The sequence below is a fragment of the Crassostrea angulata genome, chromosome 5, assembly GCF_025612915.1.
Source record: "Crassostrea angulata isolate pt1a10 chromosome 5, ASM2561291v2, whole genome shotgun sequence".
Taxonomy (NCBI): domain Eukaryota; kingdom Metazoa; phylum Mollusca; class Bivalvia; order Ostreida; family Ostreidae; genus Magallana; species Magallana angulata.
Genome location: NC_069115.1, coordinates 60,517,341 through 60,541,949, shown reverse-complemented (window position 1 = coordinate 60,541,949; position 24,609 = coordinate 60,517,341). Strand labels below are relative to the sequence as shown.

Sequence of the window (24,609 nt, the reverse complement as noted above, 5' to 3'; positions counted from 1 at the left end):
TCCGTTTTTTGCAGGCCCCTTCTAGTCTCCTTGATGCCTTAGAACAGCATTACCAGTCCCTGGAAGGGAAGAAAGGGGTGACAACTCCTGTCAGTGGCTCAAAGTAAGTATGACATACCCGTGGATGAAAAAAAGAGATTTTTTATTTTTATCAGTCATCCATCTTAGTAGTATTTCCTATAAAAATCGGTGACTGGCACACTGGCTGTAGTTTCCATGGTTTTTGTTGAATGATTTTAATGAGTTCATGGTTTTCTTCAAGGTTTATATTTGAAATATGTTGTAAGTTTTCTTTGTATGAAAATATGGAACTCATTTTCAACATTAAATCCTTTAAAGGTTAAAGTTTGATTATAAATGAATGAATAAAAAGATCAGTAAAATCACGAGAACGACCATAATTATGTTTCAGCTTTTCTGTACAAGGTAGTTTTGAGTGTGAATGAGATGCTGCTGAAAAGAAAAAAAAATAATTTTAAATCATTGACAGATTAAATCATATGCAAATTAGCAAATCATTAGCAAAATAATGATTCAGAAAAAGAGGAGAGGGCAAACGGAGCTGCATTCAGATGGGTGGTTTTATTATTGTTTGTTACAGTTTGTATATACCTGCGTAAGTATATTGTGTCTGGAGACCGGAGTGGGTGTGTAAGGGGAGTAACTCCTCCCTGATCTCTCTCACTCTGACTGTATGGTCTTGGTTTTCTATTAATGACCTGCTGATTTCACTCCTGTAAAGTACTGCCTCTTATCACTGATTTATAAATCATTATAATTATTGTATAGTTATAGTAATAGATGAGATTGATCAATATCTAGACATTTCTTTATAAACTACATTTGAATGAATTTGAGCCTTGTAACATGTAGTAAAGTTTGTAAATTTTTCTTGAAAATACAAAAAAAAAATTCTTCTGATTTTCACTATACAAGCCTTATATGCAGTTAGTTACCGGTATACATTTTGTCTTTCAGAAGCATATGAATGGGAAAAAAAATTAGTTGTTATGAATGAAATTCAAAATATTTTATATGTGCTAATACATCATATCAAAGCGCTTCTTCTATTATATAAAGTAATCCACATGACCGCTATATAATTTAACTGTTATCTCCCTTTGATTGTTGTTTTTTTTCTGTAGTAACACAGTTTGTTTGGAGTGTGTGCAACAGTGATCACTCAAAGACATAGGGGTTAAAAACCCCGACGGGTTTAGCATCCATCTCTGACCCATTTCCATACCTTCATTGTTTATCTGAAGAACATTATGATTTCTATGTTTTTTCTGTAATAGGAAAGTATCAATTGAACATGTGGATGTTTTTTGTTAGACCCGTGGGGTTTGCTGCGGCCATTAACACCATTTCTAGTAACACACCCACAATCAATGTGTCGGAGGAAGAGCGACAGCGGATTTTAGACGAGGAAAATGCTCGCCTTCAGCAGTTAAAGGTAGAGAACTCTGTCGTCAATTCCTCTCCATATGTTGCTTGATGGTTTGCTAGTGGCCAGATTTTGTGAATGTGCCTTGTTCATTATCTTCACTTTTTTTTTTCACTGTCACACAAATTTTTTCTTGTTTTTAATACAACTTGTGTTAAGGTTTACTGATTAACGAAATCTTTAATTAATACACCGTTCACTCTTTACTTTTTAAATTACTTTTTTAATGATCAGTACAATCTGTGTATTAACCAGCACATTTTTTCTAATTGTGGTTTGAGACACAATTTTGTTATTGGGTATTGTTCATTTATAAGAACAAACTAGAAATATTTATAGAAAAAAATATATATGTGTATTAAATGAGATATTTTTATGCATGTATTTTTTTTAAATTGTTGATCAAATGAGATAATAATGTTTGGACATAAATGCTTTCAGCTAGCAAAAGAAATCTGAAGCAGGCTTAGTCACACACACAAGAAGAAAATTTTTCAAATTTCGACATATTGAATAAGCTTGTACGATTTGCAGGGCCTGCTTTGGATTTCTCGTGAATTGTATTGGCTACATGTATAACTTCATCCTAAAGCAGCTAGGAATGGTTGACTCAGTTGACCAATCAAACTGACTGCTCTGCACATTGTGCCATCTGTTGGATTGATTGGTTACTGGCAGGCCTTTGATTGCATTTGATTGGACAGTGTCGACCCTTGTTGCATTGATTGGATAGTGACGACCCTTGTTGCATTTGATTGGTCAGCATTGACCCTGACTGATTGCTGTAGTTTGCATGTTGTTATGCTGATGTCTGACTCTTCTCTTTCTTATCCACTCCTTCAGAAGGAACAGCTTGGCAAGAGCACTGCTGACTCTCCAAATCAGGTAACTACTTCCTGTGTAGGACATGGGGATTACTGGGGGGTCATCTCAGCATCTGATCACATTGGTCAAGGTATCAATGCAGGCTTCAGCAGATTGAAATAAGGCCCAAAAAAAGTTGTGTGTTTAGGGTAACCCCACCAAACCTACAAAAATGCCCCGATCCTACCATTTTTAGATGTCTGTTTTTATCCGATTGTAAATTTTATATTAATATTAAAAAATCTATTTTTAAATATGACACAAACAAAGATTCTTAGAATTCATGCAGAAAAAAAATATGATAAAATAAAAAAAAAAATCGCTACCTACCTAACCTAATTTTTTCATCAGTGTTACCCTAAACACGCAATTTTTTTTAGAGGCCTAACATACAAAATGTGACATCAGGAGTCAGAAACCTGCAGGACGTGAATTCTTTTCTTGCTCATTTTTGTGTACTAAGTATGCTGGAATGGAAAACTTTTCCTATGACACAATATAATAAAAACTTTGCACATGTATGTTTTCAATAATGAGATAGGCAACTTCTACATATGCCATGTTTACTTCCCAACAATCCCGCAAGCCTTGACAAGTTCTTAAGACTCAGTTGAGTCCCATAAAATTATATGATTTTTTTAATTTTTTTTTTCCTGTTGTTAATGGGGATTGCTTTTGGAGTTTTTAATCATATTCTGTATTAATTTAGTTAGAAAGAAAACAAACGCCAATTTTTATCTAATCTCATAAATGGGGCAACAACGGGTCTGTGGGTTCTAAAAACTCCATCGTAAGTATGATCCGATCAGGGATATAAAGTACAAATAACAATTCTAGGATAATTTTAAGATAGTTTTTGAAGGTTTAATATCGATATATTAGAAAACAATATAGATATAAGAAGTTAGAGTTGACTTATGAAATCACGTTCTGCATGATTTTGGTGAGACATTCTGTAGTTGCTTAACGCGTTAGTATATACGTCCTTGATTATTTGAAACATATCACAATGATCACTATGTTAGTGCTCTTTTAATAAATTTCAGTTTGAAGAAATGTAACAAACAAACATTTACTAGTTTGTTAAATTTATTTAAGGTGGAATAACACATCATCACAAAATGGCTGACCTCTTATCGAAACGACATTTCGTTTTTTTAAAAGGATTAATTGACGTCAACATGTAACTTTCTTCATAGCCGAGTCGATAAAGTGTCAGGGTTGTGATCCGTACATCCTGAGTTTAAATCCTGCAGGGGCTTTTGTTGTTATTTACTGAATTGAATTTTTTAGATATTCATTTTTATCCAAAAACTGCAATTTTTTGGCTTATTTGACATGTACAGTTTATTTATCATTATATTTTTCATAATCAACTCATTTTCTGTTAATTTGAGCGACTATTTCCAGGTGTATTATTCCACCTTAAACTGAAAATTACAACCCCCCCCCCAAAAAAAAAACCCAAAAAACTTTCAAACATCTGGATCTTAACTAGCTAATGGCTTTTATTTGTTTGGATAAGCTCCCTTTACCATTTCTAATTTCTAAAGCAATTACCATCTCTTGCAGCATTAAAAAACAAGCAAACTCAAAAAAAGAAAACATGAGCAAGGACATAATTTTAGATTTTTCTTGGTTTCCAATAAATGCGATTTCAACCTTATTATTGCTGTACTTTTTAAACAAACATGTTCAGACTAGTTGTAACCGTAACCGATAGACAGTAGATAAATAAGCTTTTAGAGCCTAGAGAAACCTATAGAGTTCGTGAATAGATCTGTTTGTAATGCTGTGTGTAGTGCAGGTGGTAGAATTTAGCACTGACAGGTGGGTATATGCATACAACTGTGTTAAACCTTGTCTCTGATTGGTTACACAACTGTTTTAAAGCTTGACTCTGATTGGTTTAGGTTTTGCTTGTTCTCCATTTAGATTGGTCTATTTCTTCAGAGCACCATTTTTGATTGGTCCATTAATATAGAGCTTGAATGTGACTTGTGTCAGTATCTTTGTGAACTTTTTGTAACACTTTATAAGTTAACATGCTTTTTAACATTACTCGTTATGTGTTGTATTGTAATGTGTCTAGATTTAGTCATGGAGTTATGTTTGAAATGAGTAGTAATTACCAGATGAACTATAATTGATAAGATGAATTAATTATATAGTATAATATACGTTAATGTTCCTTGTAAAAAAAAAAAAAAAAAAAAAAAAAAAATTCTTCTTATTCTACTTATCTCTGGACTAGATTATGTTAATACAGCATTTCTGAGGACGAAATCCAAGAAACAGACTGGGTGTGAATTAGGTGGTAGCTGACTCTTTAGTTAACTGTGCATGCTTTTGTTGATGATCTTGTCACCTTGCTACTAACGACTCAATTTTACTTGGACTAGTTTTGTTTGATAAAATGGTGCCACATTTTCCTAAAGTCTTGTCTGAATTGATAAATAGAGACTGTTCACTGCTTTCACTTAATACATGTACTTACTGATTCTCCTTTCTTGGACAGGAGCAGAGAATGAAAGAACTCGGGCAGTCACCTCAGCCTAACCCCTCAGCAACAAATCCGTTCGCAACGCAAACACCAAATGGGACGAGCGATTTGTTCGGGTCACCCACAAAGTCGGCAGCACCCCAGAAGGCTAGCGACGACCTTCTTAGTTTGTCAGGAAACCCCTTTGTACAGAACGTTCAAAACGTCATGGCGATGCAGAATGCCACACAAGCGATGAGTCAGCCCAACTCGTTTGCTCAGTGGAATAGCGCCCCAGCTACCAGCGTTCCCGGTAAGGTCACAAGACATAGAGGATAAAACCCCAAAACTTGTTTTTGTTGTTGGGAAAGTTGTTTATTGATTTTATTGATATTTATGTTAACCAGTTCTGTGTGTAATTACCCCCCTCCCCCTCATGTTTATCCTGCTCTAAGTTCTCCTTGTAAATAACATGATATGAGCCTTTCAACCCTTGTACTAGGGTTGTACCAAAAAACGTAGACAGGACAAATAACGTAAAATCTGTTCACTGCAATTTCATTAGACTTCTATGGTTTCTTCAATTACCCTTTGGGCAATAATACTGAAAGAATCAAATCTGTATTTTATTCATTTCTTTAGCAAATGAATAATTATTCAGGCGGCACAATGTGCGACGTCGCCAGTCTTTATGTTGTTGCTAAACCCTAAAAATCGATTACGATAAAATTTAGGTTTTTTTTCCAAAAATGTCTTAGAGAAAAAACTTTCTTTGATTATCTGAGTGCACATTCAACATATATTTCTAGTTTTGTTTTTTTAAAATATTTCATAAGTATAAACGATCGGACGACTCCAAACCTGCCCTGTATTACTTGTTGTCTAATGTCCATCTTACCGAAATGTAACGTTCAGCATTTTGACATCCATTGATATCAGTCGAGGTTTCTTTTTACCACTTATTGTTATCAATTTTGTCCAAATATTTTCAATATTGTTAATTTCATTTACTTCCAAAGCCACTTAGGATTTGTTTCAAGGTCTTTACAAAATTTTATCGGTTACTGCTGCGCCACCTTAAACACTGATGTCGCCATTTTATTACGAGTAAACTCTACAACTTGTCACAAAACGCATTATAAAATATTCAGAAGTTCTTTTTTAGCCAAAATATTTTTTAAGTAAATAAAAGAATTATTATCAAATATTAATGTATGTTTTATTTGAATTTTTTTCATTCGAAAAGTACTTTTCCTTGCAATTTTCATTTTGATATTATTGTGCCGCATCTCAAGTTTCTGATATAGCATGCTTTCATTTCACTAATTTAATCTCAAACAATATTTGATTTTAAAACATTATTTGATTACAAACTACTTGAACCGTTTGTGGCACAAATTTCATCTTCCTGTTTCTTCAATTAACTGAATAACGTCACTTGTCTACGCTTTTTTGGGACAACCCTCGTTCTTTGAGAACAACGGCATGAAAATTGAATATTCCCCCATAAATGTAATCAGGATATTTTTTCTGTTGTTTTAAAATTTCTTAAACTAGGGTGGGCATGTAAAGATAAACTTTTTTTGAAACTTTGAATATTGTTCCTCCCCAGCATCGAGCAGTATGTTTACATCCGACGTTGACTTTGAGAAAGTGTTTCCCAACCAGTCATCCAACACCTCCGCTGGTAGGACAGACTTTTGAGCATGCTCGGGCTTGTCAACATGACACATTTTCTTAACATTTTTGTGTGCTTTTTTCACTAATACATTACTGCTTTTAGATTTTGAAGGAAAGGGGTTTCTAATTATTAGATTTGATTACACCTTTACCATATATTGGTAGAATTATAGGCCATATGAGATCACTTTTCTGTTTAAATTGTTGAGTCTCAGGCTTGCTTTCCATAGGAGTTTTGGAAAGTTTTGCAAGCCTTTTGTTCGACTTGTACAGTTTCTATAACCCTCATGCATGCGTCCAGACTAACTGTTGCTGAGAGAAGTAATTTTAGCAGACCCCCACTTCCTTTGTTTTTTGACAGCTTTAACTAATCATCTCAACTAATTTTCTCTTTGTTTTACAGTTCATTTGCTCACGTTTTAACAAAGATTGACTGCATGCATGTCCAATATCCAAATTAGTATGCCATTGCTCTAATTGCTTCAAAACAGAAAAAGAAAATATAAAGAAAATAGAGACACATAGGCAATTAAAACAGGAGTAGGGTTGTTGGTTTTGATATATCATGATTTTTATACTAAGATATATGTTACATGTTACCCTGAAGTAAATAGGGATATTTAAACTTGAAAATTAGCAGCTCTATTTACATCATACAAAAGTCGGGAAAAAATTTGGAGTAACGTGCTATGGTTTACTGAAGATATGCAAATTTATACTAAATGTGAAGCTATGCAGTCTGTTGGAATGATTCTCCAATAAAAGAAGTAATAAACAATGCAATTAGAAGAAACTGAATTATAATAATAGGATCTACATAATTCATTCTCCAAAATTAAAAGGGCTAGATGGTCATGGTCATTATAAGACTTTATTTATCTCCTAAGAAGAAGAGTTCTGTTTTAAAGATAGAGGAAACATGGAAATTTTAAAGCTAATTTATATGTAATTTTTCTTTACAAAATATAAGTTTCTAGCTTAAAACAAAGTTAAAGGCAGATCTGATAGTTAGTTTGTTGACCACCCGCAGTCTCCTTAAGCATAAGTGCAACTTTTACATAAAATGAAATTATAGCAATGGCATAATGATTGGTCTAATACTATAACTGTTGTACAGTGGCTGCACTAACTGCATGTGGTACTTCTCTCTTTGGCTGTAGGACTACTAACCGATGCTACAGGTCTCTTAGTTCCTCAGACCTCGGAAAAACCAGGTACAGTTGTAGAAATAAGTAGATCTATACTCGCAGGAAAAACCCAAGGTATTGTTGTAGAAATAAGTAGAAGATTACACAGTGACAACAGAAAAAAAACAGATTCTGTTAAAATATTAAGAACTATTCTCAATAGAAAAACTAGGTACTGCCACTTAAAAATGAGTGTAGAACTATCCACAACAGAAAAAACCAGGTACTGTAACTTAGAAATAAACTGTGTGAATCATATGTTGTGTATTTCATAAGTATTCACATTAATCCCTAGTTGAATTTCTATGAAGCTCATTCATAATTACAATAATATTTTAAGATTGATTTAAACACAAGATCACTTTAATCTTACCCTCTGTATAAAATTTATTATCAGGATAATAATAATTAATTGAAGTATACAAATCATAAAGTATCTGTTTACAATATATTAACTTTCATAAGGAGCTTACAATTGACAAAATGTAAATGTTTTTTTTAAACTATTTTTCTAAAATTAATGATGTCACTACCACCTCTTGCCTCACTGATCACTTCTTACCTCTATGATATATATGTAATATCCAAATCAAGAAAAAAGGCTTTGTTCACCATAGACTTCATCAGGAGCAGCATGTTACAGAAGACATAAATATCTTTTCATACAATTTCTTCTATAATTAATGATGTAACTACTGTGGAATCACTAGAATTCATGGTGGCCGAATTTTCGTGGTTTTTGTGGTTAGCCCTCCCCCACGAATTTACGTCCTCCACGAAAACAAGTTTTGAAAGAGTTACTAGAACTGAAAACTAACACATCCACGAAATTACATCCCCACGAATAAGCAAAAAAACCAACAATCAACGAAAATTGGCCCCCAAGAATTTAATTGATTCCACAGTATCACTTTTTGGCCTCACGTGTCACATATATCACATAGAGCATTTTTCATGCATACAGGTTTATTTATCATGTTAACGATCGAATGCAGAAATGAAGTGGGACAAGTCTTTTTTTTATCGGAGGGAGATAACTGTATTGTTTTGTTTGTTCACGCTATCAGACCTGCTGTCACATGATGAGGATGCTGCAGGATCTCTAGATCCTACCTTAGAATCTCTAGATCCCATTCTGCCTATGACAACCACTCGATCCCCCACTGTTACTACCTACAGTGGACTCGCCTCGGGTGGTATCTTTAGTGTGGATGATGCCGAAGTCGACACAGATCTGTCCTCCCTCTCTGCTATGACAAGTTCTGATGTCCACGGCTCCGGTCTATTGGAGACCTCCAACCTGGCCACTCTTTCTTCTTGGGGAACGGGAACCAGCATCTTTGGAGCAGGTGGTTCCCTGATAAGTGACCAGGGCACCCCTGGTCTGCCCCAGGGTAGGGGCTCCGTGAGAGGAAACACTGCAGGTTTATTGACCGTCCTCTGGTAGAAGTAGATCAGTGAATGTCTAGGATCCTTTGTTGTCGTGAGATCACTCCGTAACTCAGTCTATTACTGCACTCTCTCAAGTCCAGTTTATTTGTCTCAGTTTGAGTTTCATTTTTTTGTAACTTTAGAGAATTTCTTTAACCTAGACCTCAGAACTTTGATTTAGCAATTAGAATTCTTTGTGTTATTGATATAAGGTATTGATAGATTAGTGTCTTTCAGTTTCTAGCTATCTGTTGATTTGTTTAAAGACAAGTTTGTATAGGCTGATTCTGTTCTACAAATATATATATACCGGTATCTAGAATTAAACAGAAAATCTGTGATGCATATCAATTATTCGTTATTCTTGTCTTACAGATATGTAGTTTTCATTGCAGTAGTTTTGTTTCTGTGAAAAGCTGTTAGTAATTTTGTAAGATTTGTTCTGAAGCTGTGGTTAAAGTTGTAGTTAAAGTATTGTAACCAAATATAATGAAAACAAATGTTTATATATATCTGTATTAAATTATATAAACCTGTACTTCGACATCCAAGCGTTAAGATCTCCTGTATAAATAAAAACAGAACAGCTAGATAAACAATGCATACACAGATTTACACCTGTTAACACTAAAATCCTCTGTAAAAAGAAATTCAGAACAGTTAGATATACAATATAAACACAGATTCACAGCTATAAACAACACTAAGGTTCATGTAAGTAATGATTGTAGGCCAAAAACTGCCCATTCTGACAGATATTGTACAGGCCGAGCAATGTCAGCGCCAAGGATGGTACAATATCTGACAGAATACAGATTTATACAGATATACAGCCTTTTAAAATAAAATTATCTCTAATCGCATGTACTTATAGCTGTACACAATGATACAAGTAGACCTATTTTACAGCAGATAATATCAAATGTAAACAAATAGACCAATTTTACAGCAGATAATATTTTCAACTGTAAACAAGTAGACATATTTTACAGCAGATAATATCAAATGTAAACAAGTAGACCAATTTTACAGCATTTAAAGCTGTACATTTTTTAGTGAGATAATATCTTCAACTGTAAACAATTAGACCTATTTTTCAGCTTTTCCTGGACCTCCCATGCCGACTAGTCCAGGTTAGTTCAAGTTTCAGTTTTGTGTTCTTTGGTACACAGTGTGGTTATAGGGATGTTCTGCAGTGGAGCTAACATCTTAACTTTGCTTCTATTAATCTGAGTGAATTAATATATATTATTCTATATTGATGTTGCAAAAAAATAATAAAAACACATTTGGTGCCATTTACGTTTTGTGTTGAAAATTTGAAAACATTTGCTTGCTATATGAAGACTGAACATTTTCTGCTTTGCAAGCTCTCCATCAGAGGAGTTTAACTCCAACCATGAATGAGTCAGGTATCCACCAATACATTCTACAAGTCTTTGTGCTCTGCATAGTAAAGTAATTGGTTGATTTGAGATAAGAAATAAACAAAGACAAACTACATTGTGTAATGTGATTTATTCTGTACTGAGAACTCTGAACTGTTTAATTTCTGCAGCACCGGGCCGCCTAAGTCCCGCCCTCATCTCTTCTGACCAATCAGGTGACAGTCGTAGAACTATGTTCCTTTCTCAGTTCTCCAGAGTTGGTTTTTGTTCTTCTGTTACACAGTTGTGTTTGATTACATTATCAATATTGAGTTGTGTTCTGTGAACCTTTTTATTTTTTTAAGTTAATATTATGATTTTCTAAGTTCACATACAAGATAATTATCTCATAGATATTCACATCGAATAATGTACATATATTATGTGATATTTTGCTACACATGTGTTAGCTATAAATGGCTAGAATATCAATTCACTTTTCTGGATAGTATGTCCTTGCCTCACGTGTGTCTGGATAGCGGACAATTACGTAGCTTGGGGACCCTTTTGCATTTCTTGATATATGATGAAAATGTAAACTATGGCCCCCACACAGTTCTTACTGTAATTATGGATACTGAATATCATGCCTCATTTTCATGTACATTGAGGAGAATGGATACTTATATATTGCCATGCTTCATAAACATTTCAGTTTTATGAATAGTTATATATAATCAGGACTTACACACATTCTCAGATAACTAAGATGATGTCTTGCATCTTGTTATTGTTAAACACGTTTCCTATTATGTCTCAAATCAATTTCTTGATATTAATAGATGCTTAAATGACACATCTTCTTGTATATTTTTTGATATTACTAAGTACTTGAATATTTGACATTGTATTTAGTATATTTATTGATACTAATGGATACTTTAATGACACATCATCTTATATATTATCGGGTATTAATAGATAATTTAAATGACATATAAATAATCTTATTTAATACACCTCCACTGGAAAGGGTGTTAGCTGATAAGGATGAGAGACACAATGGTTGTACATAGAAACTTCAAACTCAGTAAAATGCTTGCTTCTTCCGAACAAGTCATTTCTTCATTTCATTATCATGTCTAGTACATTACAGGTTCATTTATGAACCAAATTACCTCACATTGTGTAGAGACTGAAACAATGTCATAACAGCCTTATTTGTATGAGACAGGTATAATTTTTTTTTTTTGCTGTGTGACTTAGTTGACTTGTCCTCTTACTTTAAACAGATAATGATTCTCTGGTCTTCAAAATATAGAAAGTTGTACAAACATTTTTATTGTCTGCTTATTTTGTTGCAGGATTTGATGCCTTTGGGGAGGTCCTAAAACCAACCTCCAATGTTGGGATGAACAGCGCCACACAAGAAAAACTCATCAACAAAGATCTGGATTCCAGTCTGTCACAGCTAGCTGGAAACCTCAACATCAAAGGGTCAGCGTCGCAGGTCAAAAAGTGAGTCAATGTTGCCCAGGTTACTGGTCACAAAAGTAGGTCAACTAAGTATGTCAAACTTTCAACTATCAGAGGCATGCTATAAATTAAACTGAAAATTTGGTTAATTTTGTTTGCCAATTTTTAAACACCTGGTAGAACTTTCACATCGCCAGGAATGGAGATTGTAAAAATTGTCATATGTGCTCTAGACGGTTTTTTAAGTATACATAAATCAGAAATCAGGCAAAGGTTTATATAATAAACACATGGTATATGACAGCTTTAATAAAAATCAGATTCAAAAGCGAAAAAAATGTTAAGATACGTTTTCAATATTGTTCAATTTCTATCACGGAAAGAGAAGCCGGTATAAGTCTAAGTATGCTGTGTTTATTTTATGCCATATTGGGTTTATGTCTACAATTCAATTTTTTATCAGTGAAACATTCTTCAGTTACAGTCCAAGTATGCTGTGTTTATTTTCAGACAACAACATGACTGGCAACCGAAGGGTGAACAGAAGAAGACGGGTGGTCAGAGCTGGCAGGGGCTACCCCCCAACATCTCTTCCTCTACCTGGACCTCACCCAGCTACGGACAGCCCATGGTAAATAGTCAGTCCAATATGACAACACAGTCTACAATGATAAACTCTCAGCAGCCTCCGGTAAATATAGACCCCCTGTTGTCTTGTTCAATGTTGTCTCCACATCCCCACCTTCTACCGCCTCTGCTAACCCGCTGGTCTGCTGGTTCCATGGTTAGTTTACCTGGGTTGTGTGGGTTGTCACGATGTGCTGCACTCATGCTAAAATCCTGAAAACACCGTCACATAGGTATAGCAAGGGCAGGGATTCTGTTACCCCAAATTTTTTTCTACAGTCAGTAAATTCAGGATGAGCTAGTTGGTGACAAGTGAAAAAAATAGTTTTGCCTTTTTTTATAGGGGCTGCAAGTTTTTTTCTATACAACTACAACATTGAACAATCTATCTAGATTAAATTCTTAGATTAATTTTAAAAAATGCTAAGAATGAGTGAGGTTTATGCATGGTATTATTTATTGACTGCAATAAGCTTTAAGAGGGTTGTTAATAAATCTTTCTTCTTAGAGATTAGCAAATGCTACATTGGGGAAATTCTTGATTAAAAACTGTACAACATTATCTTTCTAATACAGAAATCAAGATTATATGATGTTTCAGATTTACTCAAAATAGCAAAGCTTAATAGGTTGGTTTGGACAGCAAGCTATTGATTATTTATGGAACAGGAATAAACTCAAACGCAAAAGTGTTTAGAACTACACACTTTGTCAAATTTCATATTGTATGAAGGCTTGTACAATTTCACTTTGTATTAATTCTTGTCTAATTCCACGCAGTACCAAATTTTGTCCTTTTTTACAGTGTGGTGTCTTTCTTGTTCAATTCCATATGCAGTAGTTTCAAGGCTTTTTTTCATGTTTTTCTGCAGCACACATATTATGTTTTGTACAAATACATGCAGTATTAAGTCTTGTACAAATCTATGCAGTATTAAGTCTTGTACAAATACATGATGTATTAAGTCTAGTACAAATACATGATGTATTAAGTCTTGTACAAATACATGCAGTATTAAGTCTTGTACAAATACATGATGTATTAAGTCTTGTACAAATACATGATGTATTAAGTCTTGTACAAATACATGATGTATTAAGTCGTGTACAAATACATGCAGTATTGGGTCATTATCAAAATATGCAGACTTTTGAAAAATGAAAAATATGAAAAAAAATTTGCTGAAAAAATTACTTTGATTGCAAAAAACACATTTAACAAACAATGAAGTATAACATCTAAAAATTTGCAAACATTGGAATCTACCATTTGGATGATAATTAGACTGAAATTTAATGAACTGTGAACATTTTGTCAGTGGTGTAACAAGGTATATAGTATAGGAAAAAATTCTTAAATAAAATAAAATAATTCTTTTAAAATGATGGACATAAAGTTTATATCAACAAACTTCATTTAAAGTTATTAGAATTAGATAACAGAAAATATTTGACACATTTACATAGTGACCAACATAACAATTGAGACAAAGTCTTGATGTTACTCAACAAATTTTTAATTTGAGCATTAAAAAGAACACAACTGGATTTTTCTTTCAATGGAGCATAAAAAAGACATTACTATAAATGCACTGGTGTTTTCAAATATACATGTATTATTTTCAGTTAATTTTATTTGGAGAAAAATGTACATGTTACACCACTGATTATTATGTTTTACCACTGCCATTAAAGTTACACCACTGACCTAGCGATAATAAATAAGAGATAAGCGTGTTAAATTTTGTAAAATAAACTAATTTCTATTTTTGATTGCATTTAAAAAGTGATAAATTTGATCTTAAATAAAAGTTTTCATGCCTCATTCTTTCATAATCTGAAGATAGACACACTGTTACACCACTTATAATCAGTGTTACACCACTGACAGAAAAATTGCATGTAAATGTTTTTTTTACATTAAATCACTCATTCTTTGATGTAATATTTTTTACTATTGGCATCCACACACTTTTATCCACCTTGTACCGAGTTCGAACTTTCTTTGCCTCATCAATCTCACAAACAACATTGTCAATACTATACCAGCTCATATCAATCATACATTTTGGACAATAAAATTGAATTTTCTCCAATTTTCTCCAAAATCAATGCATACAACGCATATACACTTCCTCTTTGTCTATATATGTTTGTTGAAGCTCAGCTAGCATTTGTTACCTTTAAGCATTTGAAAGATTTTAGCATAACATAATAGGAAATGTGATATGTCAGTGGAATAACATATCTTATAATACACTATAAGTCATTAAAAAGTTTGATTTTTTAATAAAAATAAAATGTGGATAATTCCATTTCTTTATTAGATTAAATTTGTTTTTACTTTTATCTTTTAATCAAGTATTTAAATGAGTAAAACATAATTAGAGCATACAAAATGTCAATGGTGTTTCAAATAATGTCAATGGTGTAACAGAGCGCAATAGGTCTCATTTTCCAGATTAAGAAAACACAATTGCAATTAAATAGTCAAGCTTTCTTTATTGTGACAGTGTCTAACTTGTAAAATTGATAAATAACAATTGTTCAAAATGCTCAAAATAAAAATGAAATGGAAGAAAAAGTAAAATAATTAAATAATGTCATGTGGTGTAACAGTTTTTTCAGTGGTGTAACAACAATTTTTGGTTACACCACTGACCGTTATACCACTGATGTATCCATAGTAAATGTAGCAGTATGACCCAAGAGAACAGATACTACACAAAGCTACATAGCTTATGTTATAATGTGATAAACATTCATCATTAATGTGAAAAACTTTTTTGTTCTTTCATAATAGAAAACCTTAAATAGCACGTTATCCCACTGACACAGTTTACATTGTATTTTTCAGAGCATACTAACATTTTCTGCCATATTTTCTATCACAATGATGTCATCACTGATACATTTATCTTTTTAGTAGCAGGGAATGATGTCACTATGATCTGGGGGATTCCAACTGTAGTACAATATTATTTACTTGATGTATTTTAAGATATTTTTATATAATTTGCCTTGTAACACCAATGACAAAAATTTTTTGTACAAGCATATATCTCATCAAATTCATTGTTTTTAAAAGAGAACTTGTTAAGGAGCATAGCAGAAATTAAAATATGAATGTTGTTTTAAAAATTAACGGTGATTTTTGGAATAAAACATCGATATTATTGAAGATATTGTAGGTTAAAGACGTTGGAAAAATTTAATGACAACATAAATTCACTGAAATCTCACAACAAATAATATTTTTTTTATACTTTAAGCAGTAAAATTGTCAATTTATTTGTTCAACAATATAGGTTTAAGTTTCTAAAATCCAATGGTACTGTATATATTTTCCAGAACATTATTTTCCCCCCTCTAAATTGACACTGACACAAAAGGCTGCATATTTTGATAATGACCCTAATATTAAGTCTTGTACAAATACATGATGTATTAAGTCTAGTACAAATACATGATGTATTAAGTCTTGTACAAATACATGATGTATTAAGTCTAGTACAAATACATGATGTATTAAGTCTAGTACAAATACATGATGTATTAAGTCTTGTACAAATACATAATGTTTTAAGTCTTGTACAAATACATGATGTATTAAGTATTGTACAAATACTTGCAGTATTAAGTCTTGTTCATATACTTGCAGTATTAAGTCTTGTACAAATACTTGCAGTATTAAGTCTTGACAAATACTTGCAGTATTAAGTCTTGTACAAATACTTGCAGTATTAAGTCTTGTACAAATACATGATATATTAAGTCTTGTACAAATACTGATGTATTAAGTCTTGTACAAATACATGCAGTATTAAGTCTTGTACAAATACATGATGTATTAAGTCTTGTACAAATACATGATGTATTAAGTCTTGTACAAATACATGAAATATTAAGTCTTGTCCAATTCCATGCAGTATTAGGTCTTGTACAAATACATGATGTATTAAGTCTTGTACAAATACATGAAATATTAAGTCTTGTCCAATTCCATGCAGTATTAAGTCTTGTCCAAATACATGATGTATTAAGTCTTGTCCAAATACATGAATTATTAAGTCTTGTCCAATTCCATGCAGTATTAGGTCTTGTACAAATACATGATGCATTTAGTATTGTACAAATACATGAAGTATTAAGTCTTGTTCAATTACATAATTACATGCAGATTCAAGTCGTGTCCAGTTCTATAAATTTTCAATTAATTTCTATTAGACCAGAGGGCAATGGAGAAGGTTTAAGTTTAATTTGGGTTGGATTAGTTTTTAGTTTGTCATATGTTGTTGTTGTTTTTTTTTATATCTAGATTTGACTCTTTATTTTTCTTGCTGTTGTTGGGTACATATAAAACTTGTTCTTTAGTTGCACAGTTCTGTTACACTTTGTGTTGCTTCTGTCAATTTGTTGTTGTGTAAGACAAAGAGGATAAAACAGGCCCCGGGGCCATAAAACTTAGATGAGCTTACTTTTGATCTAGGTCTCACTTTTACAAAAGAAACATATAGTGGAAAAGTGAGACTGAGATCAAAAGTGAGCTCGTCTAAGTTTTATGGCCCCAGGACCAGAACTGATATAGAAATCATTCAAATGTCTCTGGAGTTATGCAACAATGCGAACATTTTTGCTGATAATTACATTCTGTCTTCTAAATGTGCCTTATTTAACAGTTTCCTTATGTAATATTTGGTAAGTTTTTTTACATGAAAGGAGGTAAGCATCATGTTCATTTTCCTTTTGAAATTTATTTGCAGATGATGGCACCAGTGATGGGATACAATGTTCAACCAATGATGCAGGTAAAGAATATAAATGCTGACATCTTTGTATCGGTAAAGCCAGACAACTTAAAAATATTGACCAGAATATATACTTAACATAAATGCTGAAACCTTTGTATCAATAAAGCTAGACATCTTTTAAATACTGACCATAAAACATACGTTAGTAGTCATACTGTGGTTCAATCTTTTGTGTAACCATGGATTTGTCAAAAAGAGTTATAATAAATTCTTAACTATCATTATTTCAAAGAAAATCAACTTTATATATATCTCAGATCCTTGTATATTTTGTAAATGTTATTATGTTTATCCTTTCCAAATTAAAAGATGTGTTAATCTTTTGTTTCCCTTTTTGGAAATATTATGATCTTAGGCATTTTTTTAAAATTAAAAACAAGTTCCTTTGGAAAATCTGCTGGATTTAGGTATACCTATACCTATATAAAAAAATTCTTTTGAACATGTGTTAGTCCTATGTATTCCCCAAATTGAAAACTACATATATCACCTTTGAAATTTTTTACAAAAAATATATGTTATGTACAGCAACCAGGCATGATGGGAGTGAGGCCAATGGGAATGCAGCCCGCCATGGGAATGCAGCAGCCAATAGGAATGCAACCTGCTATGGGTATGCAGCAACCCATGGTGTTTGGCATGCAACCTGCCATGGGAAACATGATGTCACAGCCGCGCCCACCCGCACAAACCAATCAGGATCCATTCGGAGCGTTATGAGATTCCATTAGTAACCATAATTCAGGTAAATACAAGAAAATATATAGATCTTTGAGTCTCTTAGTCTTCAATAGAAGTCCCTGGGGAAAAAATATTGCCGAAACAAAGTATGTGCTTGTAATATATTGGTGCAAGTGACAGTTATGTTTGATGTTACAATGAACATAATGTCCTATTTTGTTGACAAATATTTCTTTGTATTGCATTTAATGACTTTTCTAAACAGATTGTTCCTGATTTCAGGGAGTCGTAGTCAAATGAGTGTTTGTGAACCAGAAATAGGCAGGGATCAAGAATGTGTGTCATCACCATGGCAACCATCAACTTCAACATTCCTATTCAATCCATATCTGATCTATGCATGTGAAAAAAAAAATACACTACAAAATTTGATTGAATCTGACAGGGACAGAACAATATCAATTACATCACAGTGACAATAAGAGGTCAAGAATAAAAACACTTGACCTTTGACCCCACCAGTTGTAGAATGACAAACTCCACTCATGAAATTATAAGCCTAGTCATTCAGTGGTGCAATCTTAAGTAACTGTGGTGATTGCGAAGTAAGCGACTGAAGCACTACCTTTTATCTTATTGGAAATGGTACCACTCAGTTTTAATCAATGTTTATAAAATCTTCTTGTTATCAACAAGTTGAATTTCAAATTTGTTCTAGAAAATCTAGATTGTAAATAATCATGAGGGAAGTGAATGAGATTGAAAGAATGGTTGTGTTTATTTTCTGTTGGCATGGTAACTGTGTTGCCATGATTTTGTTATGGTGATTATCTGACATGATGACTTCTTAGATGTATTCATTTAGGTTGTTTCTTTCTGAAATGTGCAGGCTTATCATGATTTTACAGACACTATGAGGACCTTCAGAAGATATATATTGGCAGTGTGTTTATTAGATAGTTGTATTTATTTGGAATTAAGCACACAATGTATTGAATGGTAGATGGCTGTTCCTTTGTACACCCTTGTAAGAATTACTGTATGAGTGCTAAGCAAATTTCACTGTTATGTTTATTTGTTACATGTGTATCGTATGTGTTATTGTAAAGTCAATGGGAAGTATTCTTATTTGTTGAAGTTTCCTGGCCTAATAATGCCAAGAAAACATTTAAAATCATTAATACACACATATAGTATATATCCATGTATTATTCAGTGTTGTAAGGACCATTATAGAACTGTATGGGCTGATTTTCACAGATGACGGGATACACACAGTGTATAGGGGCAGTTTTTAGTCCTTGGCACACTATTGTATGCATGGAAGTTGCCAGCATCACTTGTTTCCAAATTGTGGTTGAAACATGACACATTCCAAACCCAGCTTCTGTCTATGTGATAATACAACTGTATAAATTGCCCCGCTCTGACGGCACAGAAAACTTTATCAAAGTATTAATGATGCACAAGTGTTAATGACTTCTCAGAACAAAAAAACAGATTTTTTTTCATGTGGAATAATTAAGGCATTTTGAAGTTACATTTATTAGAAGCAATTGTAAAAACAAATGGGAAAATGTCTGCTAGCAAAGCAGAAAGTTGCAAAAGCTTACATGTAACAATTAATGAATTGGTTATTCAGGGGGAAAGTTGGTATATTCTCGTACTATATATAGACAAGGAGAAATTGATAAGAGTCAAAATTGACGATTTTACAGTATTTTTGTTTCTCATTATTCTTGAAATCAAAAATAGCACTTCAGCTTTATAAGTTTCAATTTGAAAAAAAAGACAGAATTTAAGCCATGTTGCTGTGTGGAATCTCTGATGACAATCAGCCAATATTGAATGACTGATCATGCCATAAATCTATGTGATAACATGTCAGCCGTGTGGAGTACATAATATACAATCTGTGACTGTGTTTCCAGTCTTTTGGTAGGAAACTGTTTCTGTTGACCAGATGTAGTAGTTCCTCTAGACACAATAAACTCATGCTGCATCTCCACTTTCTTCAATTGTCGCCCTTTTTCCAGCCGCTAAAGCCAACATGAAATAAACAAAGCACTTGGTCGCCATGTTGTTTTGGATCAGTCCTTAAGGAGGCTGGGTGGTTAACAAATTAAGCATCAAATCTACAAAACGACCCTGAATTTATGAAAGTGAATTTTGAAATTATAAACTTTTATAAGATAAAGAAAACTTTGAAGAAACGTTTTGAAAAATAAAAGTATATGACAGCCACACTTGTAAGGAACATCCAATGAAAGACTGAAATACAGGCACACATATTTAAAAAATCCACGGTGATTGAAGAACGTTTTCAATGCAGTGTCGTACTGATATATTATCGCACATGCGCAAAATATATACTGTAGAAGATCGGACAGTGATATAACTATGAACTCTTCTAGTTACAACGGACGAACCTCTGTAGATAATTATGAAAATCTTTTAATAAAGGATCTGTTTACTCAAGAATTATTCCGGGGGTTCTATGCACAAAAAATCGAACCAAGTGATTATAGTCTTTTTTCTAAAATTTGGATAATTGTCAAATATAAAATCCAAACGTATATTGATTTTAAACTTTGTCTTCGTCTTTGCAATATAACATATTTTTGTTTCTGCTGTTGGGACAATTAACATGCGTAGTAGCGACCCCCCCCCCCCCCCCGGACACACACGCGCATTTCCACCATGACCAACACATTTTATTCAATTAAATAAAACACAGCTCATTGAACCCTCAAAAGCAATGTCCATTAGCAGGAACGTATATACACTGTACTAACGAGATAGACAACTTCTACATTCGCCATATTTACTTCCCATACTATAACGTGAGCCTTAACAAGTTTGTATAACTATGTTCATTCAGGTTTTTAGCTCACCTGAGCTGAGCTATTCTGTTCACATTTTGTCCGTCGTCCGTCTGTCTGTCTGTCTGTGTGTCTGTCCGTCTGTAAACTTTTCACATTTTAAATTTCTTCTCTAAAACCACTTAACCAAATTCAACCAAACTTTGCTCAAAGCATTCTTATGGAAAGATGAATATAAATTGCAGAAATGAAAGAAAAATGTTCATTGAAAGCGGAGAAAAAAAAGGGGGGGGTGCATTTTAAAAAATCTTTTTCTCAAGAACTACTGAGGCAAATTCAACGTGATTTAGCATGAATAATCCTTTTCAGAAGGAAAATATAAATTGCAAAAATTATGGGCTAGTCTTTTAAACACCATCACCAGTACCGTAAATTCATGTGGTGCACTTTGTTTACATGTAAAAATGGCGACTCTCGATCTCGATCTCAACATACTTGATTTTCCGAGGTCGGTAGCGTGTTTCGGAGAACGTCTGAGGCAAATAAAGAGGCGATATCAGTAGTAAATTGCATGAAGAATTTAATGGTACTAATTGTTTTTACAGAATTTGCGTATAAATAAGGTAAATCAGTCCAAAACTAGCGCACGTTTTTCTTCGCATTAAATATACATTTTTTTCAATGGGTGGCCCTGTAGCTCTCCGGTCTGTCAATATTTTTTTTCCCGGAGAGCTACAGTTCTGCAGCTATACAATGAGTAATGTGAAATGTGAGTAAATAAAAACGACATCGTTAAAACAGTTTCCATAGTTCTGACACATTTCTTTTGCGGGGATAAAAAAATTATCGCTATTCCTAAGAAAATATTACAGCGGAAAATTATCCTGGTTTGTAGCCATTTGTTATTTTTGAGTAAAAATGAAAATAATGGGTGGGCCACAGTAGATTAGAGTGATGTGCCTGTCAATACGATAACATTGATTTTTATAGGTCTTAAACATGTTACCTGACAACATTTTTCTTTCCATTGTATTCATCAATCAAGTGTAAGTAAAGTTATAAAAGTCACAGGTTTACGCGAGGTAAACAACAGTCATTTTATTATAATGGAGAAGACAAATTAAATTGTTGAATATTTTTAATTTGACAAATTGAGCGCATTGAGGTGCAATTTTCTTCCATACATATATACATGTAGGATATAATATAATAATTTTAATAAAAATGATAATTTTATCATATAATGATAAAATACAATAAGTATTATATTTTAAAAAAAGATACAATAACTAGTAAGTAGTTGAGGAAGAAAATGTACCTATATAATGCTCTCATATATTTTGATCGCTTTATTAAGTGAGGGAGGGGGCAGAGCGAAAATACAGGGAATTAGAAGTTATATAACAGTGTACCCCTACCAAATATTTAGTTCTATATCTGGCGTAGGATTTTCTTATTCTGTGTAAAAACAGTATTTCATGAAGGTACAATGTCAAAGATTACGTGTATGCAAAAATAAGTGTAAAATTCGAATACTTTACAATATTTATTTGTTTGTTATTCTACAGAGGGTTATATGGCATAACATCTTTTGAACGCCCATTGCTGCTAAGGTGAGCGATGTGGCCCCATGGGCCTCTTGTTTTTAAAGCGATCTTGTTAGACCATCCTTGTGGAGGCACTGTATTCGAGAACTTGTGTCTCAGCTTGTTAAAAGCACCGAATGTTTGACCAAAGATCACACTTGTGTTTATATTTACCAGCACTGCGATTGGATCTGCTACTCGCAGCTGCAGCCAATCATAAAACAGAGCTTGTCACCGAGTTTTCGTAATGAAATCCGCCAAGGGCTTATGGGGCGCAAAGTTGCTAGCGAAGATGGGCAACAATGGACTTGGAAATAGTTGAATTCCTATACTATATCATACTATGGTTTCTCCAATATGATATTAATACCCCCGCAAACGAAGTTTTTCTTTTTTTTTGGGGGGGGGGGGACGGGGTGGTATATAGGACTCACCTTGTCTGTCCGTCCGTCCGTCTGTCTGTGCAAAATTCGTGCCCGGTCCATATCTTTCTAATGGAGAGACATTGGAAGTTCTCACTTCACATAAAGATTACCTATGACCTAAACGTGTGTCATGACCTCGACTCAAGGTCATTCGGGAAAGGTCAAGGTCACTGGCAGAAAAAATTGCAAAATTCGTGTCCGGTCCATATATTTCGTATGGAGATACATTGGAAGTTCTTACTTCACACAAAGATTGCTAATGACCTGCATTAAATTGTACAAACAGTTTAGATATTTTTTAACGTCGTATGTATTCCTACGCTCTCGTTCAACCAGACGCTTGGCTGTCTCCGTTAATATCCGACAAAACAGAGTCTCTCTTGCTTGTCGGAAATAAACGGAGACAGCCGAGCGTTTGGTTGAACAAGACAAGAGTTCAATCTAGCCTGGATCCATGCAATTTCTCAGAAATATTTCGATTACTGATACTACTTGCCATGCAAATTCACATATCGTTGATCTTAAATAAATGATTATCGATAAAATCAACTCCCGTCAGTACTTCAGTACTTCGATTTTTCAATTGTACATAGGCTGTAAATAATTTAAGGTACTTCACTACACCGAGACTTATACTTTTTAAGACACTACGTCACAAGATGGCGATTTACATGTTTTGTTAAACTGTTTGTATCAATCAATTCAAATGTATACCGTCATAGCTCAGTGGTTAAAGTATCAGGCTTGTGAACCGCAGGTCATTAGTTCGAATCCACCTGGCGCTTTTGTTCATGTTTACTGAATGAAATTTTTGAAAATATCATTTTTTATCTAAAATTGCACATTTTTTCGCCTATTTGACATATATACTTCTTATCCATCATGCTTTCTATCAAAATCAAGCAATTTTCTGCTGATTTGAGAACATATTTCAAGGTGTAGTGAGGCACCTTAAACATATTTTTTTTTTGGGGGGGGGGGTTGTTTTATGTAATATTAGTATAATAAGGCCATTAAAGTGAAGCAAAAGTTTCCTTCCATGGCCAAATGTGTAGCTAATTATTGATAATTATTATCAGATGAATAACGTGCATGGTGTGACCCCTCCCCAGTAGAATTATAATATAATGGATAAGTAGGTTGTACACAAATTGCGTGGTGTGGAATGTGAAAAAGAGTTAAATGACCGATGAATGATGAAATCTCATGGCGTTAGTGGAGGATACTATTCTGTTTTATTGTGTGAATGTTATATATGTATATGTGAATGTTTATATATATATATATATATATATATATATATATATATATATATATATATATATATATATATATATATATATATATATATATATATAAACCGTTATCACACAGGAGGCGCAGATTAAGGACATATTTCCGTAAAGAGGGGGGTCAAGGAGTGTTCATATTTACTAGTGGAGTCCAAATCCTTTATTTTGGTAACTACATGAACCTAATTATTCCATGCTCCTCCTCTTCCATTAGTGCTTGGTACATTCAAAAATGATAATAAAGTATTTTGTATGATTTGGTATTACACCACGCGCTGCTTACATTACTTTGGCATTTGTACATTGATGATCTTATTTATATCTTCTTTGTACAATTTTAGGATTTTGAGAGTTTAGATGAAATATTAACATTCCTTGTCACTGTCTGATCTGTTTGTGTTGTAACATTGGCTCCAGTCTCTACATGAACG

General features: G+C 33.3%; 1 protein-coding gene across 23 annotated transcripts in view; it reads left to right on the top strand.

Moving 5' to 3' along the window:
• The window catches only part of LOC128183029 (phosphatidylinositol-binding clathrin assembly protein LAP-like), a 45,612-nt gene extending 25,551 nt beyond the window's left edge, over nt 1–20,061 (top strand). For 4 of the 23 annotated variants that reach the window (XM_052851816.1, XM_052851811.1, XM_052851812.1 and 1 more), the window contains 15 exons: nt 15–103; nt 602–616; nt 1,336–1,456; nt 2,291–2,332; nt 4,830–5,106; nt 6,406–6,480; nt 7,634–7,687; nt 10,192–10,224; nt 10,462–10,503; nt 10,650–10,694; nt 11,823–11,976; nt 12,445–12,625; nt 17,325–17,369; nt 17,901–18,117; nt 18,336–20,061. In XM_052851816.1, the coding sequence (XP_052707776.1) occupies nt 15–103; nt 602–616; nt 1,336–1,456; nt 2,291–2,332; nt 4,830–5,106; nt 6,406–6,480; nt 7,634–7,687; nt 10,192–10,224; nt 10,462–10,503; nt 10,650–10,694; nt 11,823–11,976; nt 12,445–12,625; nt 17,325–17,369; nt 17,901–18,092 (1,365 nt within the window). In that variant the 3' untranslated portion in view covers nt 18,093–18,117; nt 18,336–20,061. The remainder of the gene's footprint in view (nt 1–14; nt 104–601; nt 617–1,335; nt 1,457–2,290; nt 2,333–4,829; nt 5,107–6,405; nt 6,481–7,633; nt 7,688–10,191; nt 10,225–10,461; nt 10,504–10,649; nt 10,695–11,822; nt 11,977–12,444; nt 12,626–17,324; nt 17,370–17,900; nt 18,118–18,335) is intronic. The other 19 variants (XM_052851820.1, XM_052851813.1, XM_052851810.1 and 16 more) reach the window with 17 other exon arrangements.
• Nucleotides 20,062–24,609: the final 4,548 nt, after the last annotated feature.